Source organism: Triticum dicoccoides, chromosome 1A (assembly GCF_002162155.2).
Source record: "Triticum dicoccoides isolate Atlit2015 ecotype Zavitan chromosome 1A, WEW_v2.0, whole genome shotgun sequence".
Taxonomy (NCBI): Eukaryota; Viridiplantae; Streptophyta; class Magnoliopsida; order Poales; family Poaceae; genus Triticum; species Triticum dicoccoides.
In genome coordinates this window covers 16,370,339-16,376,042 of record NC_041380.1, presented here as the reverse complement: position 1 = coordinate 16,376,042, position 5,704 = coordinate 16,370,339, and the positions used below count along the sequence as shown (strand labels likewise).

Below are 5,704 nucleotides of genomic sequence, written 5' to 3'. Positions count from 1 at the left end.
ATAAATTTAAATTACCCCAAAGGCTATCAATCCAGGTATGGTAAGGCCATAACTCGGGAAATATCGAATATGGTAATAAATTTAAATTACCACTAGGTATGGTAAGGATATCCACGTATAGTAATAAATCATATAGTAATAAATCATAATTAATCCACGTATAATAATAAATCAATCCAGGTATGGTAAGGTCATAACTCAGGAAATTTTGAATATGGTAATTATATGGTAATAAATTTAAATTACCCCAAAGGCTATCAATCCAGGTATGGTAAGGCCATAACTCGGAAAATATCGAATATGGTAATAAATTTAAATTACCACCAGGTATGGTAAGACTATCGACCCAGATATGGCACGCCCTCACCTGATCACCTATCATAATCTCCAGCCCCACGCACGCACCAAAGAACCCACCCGGCACCAAACGCAGCTCCTCTCGACCCCCTCGAGTAAATGCCGCCACCATCGTGCGATCTTCCTGACACAGACGCCGTCGCCGCCTCCTTCCCACCTACGGCGTCCCCCACATCCATGGTGACGGCGCTCGCGTCCTACACTGACCCTCCGCCTCATATAGGTTGGTCGTTGATGGAGTGGGATGTGCCGCTGCGGTTTGGGGAGGCGCAATCACGATCTGGTTGGGATCTCAGTGTGGACTCGTTCTCTACGATGAAGGATGGCGCTGCCTCCCTGGCAAATGGGATCGGAGGAAGGGGCTCTACGTCGTGAATGTCGGCGAGGCAGCGGCCGAAGGCGAGCCCGACGGTGAGCACGGGTGTTCGTCCCATGAAATAGGCGGCCACGGAGGGCGGATCTGAGGCCACCCCAATCGCCGGTGGCCCTTCCTCCCATCGCTCATCGCCTCCATTCTCTCTCTCCTCTAAATCTTTGTCGCCCCTGCCTGATTCTGGCCGACGCCATCCGGCTCTCGCATCGACCACCACCAGCACGGCTGCGGACGAGGCGCAACCGCAGACGCCGCCGCCGCCATCCTCATCCACCTCCTCCACCATCCTTCCCAGCCGTCGTCGGGGGCACCCGCCATCTGCGCTCTAGCCCACCCGCTCCCTCCTATCCCCTCCCCCTGCCTGCCAGCCCCGTGATCCATCGCACAGATGGCAGGTACTACAGCGACCTCCTCCCCAGCGGATCCGGCCTCCTCCGATGGAGATCCATCCTGGGCACCGCCTTATTCTCATGCGTGCACGTCTATATCAACGTCTCATTCCACCTCACCTCACCTGAGCCTTTACCTTCCCACCTCTGCTTCAGATCCACATCACTTTGCAAGGTATGTGCTTGATTGTTTCGAACTGGATCGATGGATTATGCAAAGTACTTTGGGTGTCGTCATTGACGGCAATTGTCACGCCATGCTACCATCGGAGGGGTCCCTCATCGATGATTAGGGTCTTCCGAACTGCACGAGCTCCATTGAGAAGGATGTTTTTAATTCTGGTTTTGCCTACATGCTTTCTTTGCCTGTATCTACTTAGCTAATGTCTTCTTATAGATAGTAGCTGCTGAAGTGGTGATCAAAGTTGTTCACTATAAGGAAACAACCATGATAACAGAAGTGTATATTCCCTGACCTTTGACCTGAAGTACTTTTTCATTAGAAACTTGCAACAGCCAGGCATTGAAATTAGCAACAGCTTCGTACGTACTGAACTAATTTGCAGCAACACGTACTGAACTAAGTTAGGTTATGCTCATCGTTCCAACATGCTTAGTGATAACCACCTAGCAAGCTGATCAAACATGAAAAAATTGAAGTGCTACTGCTAATCGTACTATTCTGAATGTGAAAATCTATTTAATTGGCTCTTCTCTAATTGTACACTTGCATAAATCTCAGATCTTGCAAATTACAGTATAACCATAAAAGTCATGCTTTGACTCCTATAGGGCCTTTTGCACTTTAATAGGACTAATAATTTGCCTTAATATCACAGATTGTATTACTACCTTTCTAAGTGAATGACATTCAAGAAGGTCATTAAATAAAACCAAGAAATCCTTCTGGTATTGGAGTGTAGGAAAGTTGAGACTATAAAACCAAAAGGTTATATTTACGTTTATTAGAGAGGGTTCTTTACTTTTTATAGGAAAACACAAAATGTTGCGATGTAGAGTCTAGGTGGTGGGCCTCCTTGATCCACTTGGTGGATGAGGGTGACTCCGGTCCTGGCACCCATAGTGCCAGTGATCCAAAAATCATAGGGCCTGGATATAGCTCTAGCAGACGTATGCGGCTTGCGCATCGAGCTTGGTCGTCTCGAGCATGGAGATAGGCGAGTTGTAGACCAAGAGCTGGTACAGAGATAGGCGAGTTGTAGACAAGAGCTGGTGGGCAGCAAAAAACGCATGCACACCAAAGAACAAATCTGAGTCACATGCCTATTTCTATTGGTTTCTACAAAGAGCGGCTAGCTTAGATCTTAGACCAGTCGGTCACTATCGAGGTCGGCAAGGTGATCTTACAGCACCGCCGTGGGGATTTCTCATGATTTTATGTAGGCAAGCCGCAAGCGGTGGTGGTGATTGGCTGGGTGGTGTCGCTGCCTTGGGAAGAGACGAAGTGATGGTAAAAGTAAGCAGGATCCGATGATTCTTCCGTGGGGATAGCCAAAGTCAAGATGTCGACTACAGACTCGTCGCAGACTTGCAGTGAACCTGGATGCGGCAAGCCTGATTTGTGGATCGATGGCGGGTCTTGACTTTGTTAGGCCGGGATTGGATGGTTGCGGAGGGTGGTGTGCTTGATTGGGTTCCCATGGAAGAATGTGGCCTCCTCGTGGATCTGGTCATGCCCATCCTAGAGAACATTGTGTCCCTAGCTCCCTCGAGGAGCAAGGACAGTGCAAGCGGCAGCAGGGGGTAGGGGTAGATGTGGGGAGGGATGTCGGCGGCTACTCGAGGTCATCATGATGAAACCCTTGACGTCCCGTCTTTATCAATGGAAGTGGAAGAGCACGAAGTCGAGATTGGATAGGAGTTTGAGTTCTTTTTGGCACCGATCGTTCCCCACTTTAGAGATGTATTTTTTTGCGTGCGAGCAAACAGTGGGTTGATTCTAAAAGGGATAGGCACTTTTCAACAGAAGTGCATGACGGACCAAAAATATGACCTCATTTTATTTGTTTGATAGATATCGTATTATTCGTTGTTGTTCGTTCGGTGAAATTTCCTAATATTTGATTGTTGTGTTTCTAATTAGAGCACCCCATAATCACCCAATATGAGGGGATGATAAATGAAAGATACTGATTATAAATTTTAAAGAGCCCGTGGCAACGCACGGGCGTTATACTAGTGTTCAGTTGTATTTAGGAAACTCCACCCTGTGGCATGGTTATGCAATCCATTTGAGAGGGTAGAATTGAAATGGCTTATGGGGTAAACCAGAACGAGGAACATGAACAACAAGGTTATTAAGGACAACCGTGTATACATATAGATGCTGGCTCATGAATAAATGAATAAGGAGAAATAAATAAGTATGCAAGTCATGTGTGCTTAATCGGTGCTTAAAGTGTGCTTAATCGGAGTTGTGGAAAATTTTATTTTATTTTAACTCGTTTTGCCAAATTGTATCGAACTATGTATTTGATGGCTACTTTGTATAATAATATGGATGCATGCATCATTTTGATGCAGAGACTGGGGGTAATCCTTCTTTTAAAAAAAATCGTGTGCTTGATGGGTCACTTATGTATGTGTATGTGCCAAACTGTGAAGTTCAATCAAGTAGATTAAGACAAGCCTAATTAAATTTGTGCATATCTCAATGCCATGCATGTAATTTCTGAGCAATCCCAAGTTCACAGCTCAATTTTAATCACCAATTCTGGACAGAAATACCTTTCCTCTAAAAAGTTTTAATCACTAATTCACTACCAAGAAAATATCCAAAAAAGAGAGATGTGTACCTAAGGAAATGACCGAGCACCTAATGATGCTTCGTGGGCTTGCGAGTGAGGTCTGGTCTCACATCCTGAGATGGATCTTCCTGCCGAACCAGATGTCCAGTGCTACCGGCCGACGTACTCACCTGGTGGTCTGCTCTTCAGCAGGGGCATCCCTCCCAAGCTGAGAACAGGGGTCAACTGGTTGATCCCCTGCTCGCTATGATGCATGTGCTTGAGAGAAGCACAAGGCTGTTCAAGAACACCTCTCTGCTTCATCCATCAGTAGTCGATCAAATTCACCAGCATTGCCTTGAGCCGTGGAAGGTGAGGAAATATAGTCTTAAGTGAGTAGTTACTTGGTGTTGCCATGAAACAATGGGAAGGTTGGGCTGCCGTTTATGTGGTGGTTATTTGTATATGATTCTTACTTCCTATCTTAATATATGGGCACACTTATGTCATGCATTTCTCAAAGAAAAAAAAAGATGTGTATATCATGTTTCTTATATGTCGGCAAAGGGTTTGAGCAAAATGTTAAGCCTCATCAACAATAATGTTGGTAGGCACGGGGTCACTCTAAAACTAATTCTCATCTCGGAAGTTTGTCCAAAGCACAGCAGAATCCATTTAAGATATCTCGTGGGGCTCGAGTTCTTCTCTAAGTTGATTAAGGTGTGATTAGTATATTTCATTCTAATGACACCATTAGATCTAAGTTGTTGAAATGATCCAGCAACATGCTCACAGTCTGCATATTTCATGAGCATTTTAGTAAACACATGAACAACGAGCCGACATCTCATAAACTAAAAATAACTGGAGTCCATTGAACCATAAGTACATCGACACACGCCATTGGTCAGCGTGTATTTATTCATTCATGATTACTGAAACTACTTATTCATCAGCATGCATAAGTGCATCCATTTTATCTCTTGCTAGCAAAGCTTGCTAACCAAAGGAAGGGGTGGTCGTGACAGTGTCGACGATGATGCGGACACGGTTGGTCCTGAAGTCGAGGGTCATCACCGAGCCAGCAGGAAGGACATCGATGCCAGCGTCAGGCATGTCCTTAAGGATGATCGCCTTGGCCTCCTCAATGGACTTTCCCACTACCTCCGACCATGAAGTCTTCTTCTCCTCTCCGGCGGGGGCTTCTGGGACGGCGCAGCTCATCCTCGATTCGGTGAGCTGCAAACAATTGATCAAAATAGTTCAGTTCAGACTACAAATCACAGTAACAGTTGTCCCAAACAGTTCATCAAATCGTCTTTCTTTTTTGGTTCAGACTACGGATCAAAATAATGCTAATGCTAGTCATATATCATTTTTCGAAAAGAAGGATAACCCCGGCCTCTGTATGAGGATGATGCATACAGAGAAACTTATTGCCAGAAAGCATATAGAAGTGGAAATATGGAAGATATGCCCAACACTGATATGACTATTTGCATAACACTTGCCCTATTTATAGGGAAGATCTATCACGAGAGAAGATGAGATAGGATGCTCTCACATGCATGAGACAAGCAGGAGAGGAGATAAGATGCTCTCACACATGCAGACGTGGAGCACGAAAAATTGTTTGCTTGTGCTAACTAGCCGCATATGCAGAGAAGATGCTGTCGCACATGCATGCATGCAGCGTGCGTGGTACACGAGGTTGCTACTAAATTGGCCACACTTGATTTCGTAGTGGACAACACGTTAGGCTGCTAAGGCTAGTCATAGTCACAGTGGGAGTAACTTAGGTAGTAATGTAGCGCACTCCAAGAAAATTTTGCTTATGT

The 5,704-nt window shown here is 45.4% G+C and overlaps 1 protein-coding gene across 1 annotated transcript; it reads right to left on the bottom strand.

Annotated features, from left to right (window-relative positions):
• Nucleotides 1–4,703: 4,703 nt before the first annotated feature.
• LOC119340483 (subtilisin-chymotrypsin inhibitor-2A-like) lies at nucleotides 4,704–5,331 on the bottom strand. The gene has a single exon (XM_037612709.1). It carries the CDS (start codon nucleotides 5,088–5,090, stop codon nucleotides 4,866–4,868), a length of 225 nt encoding a protein of 74 aa, XP_037468606.1. The 5' UTR covers nucleotides 5,091–5,331; the 3' UTR covers nucleotides 4,704–4,865.
• Nucleotides 5,332–5,704: the final 373 nt, after the last annotated feature.

What these genes read in the sequence shown, in the direction of transcription:
- LOC119340483 (XM_037612709.1), bottom strand. Translation starts at nt 5,090, where the DNA reads ATGAGCTGCGCCGTCCCAGAAGCCCCCGCCGGAGAGGAGAAGAAGACT.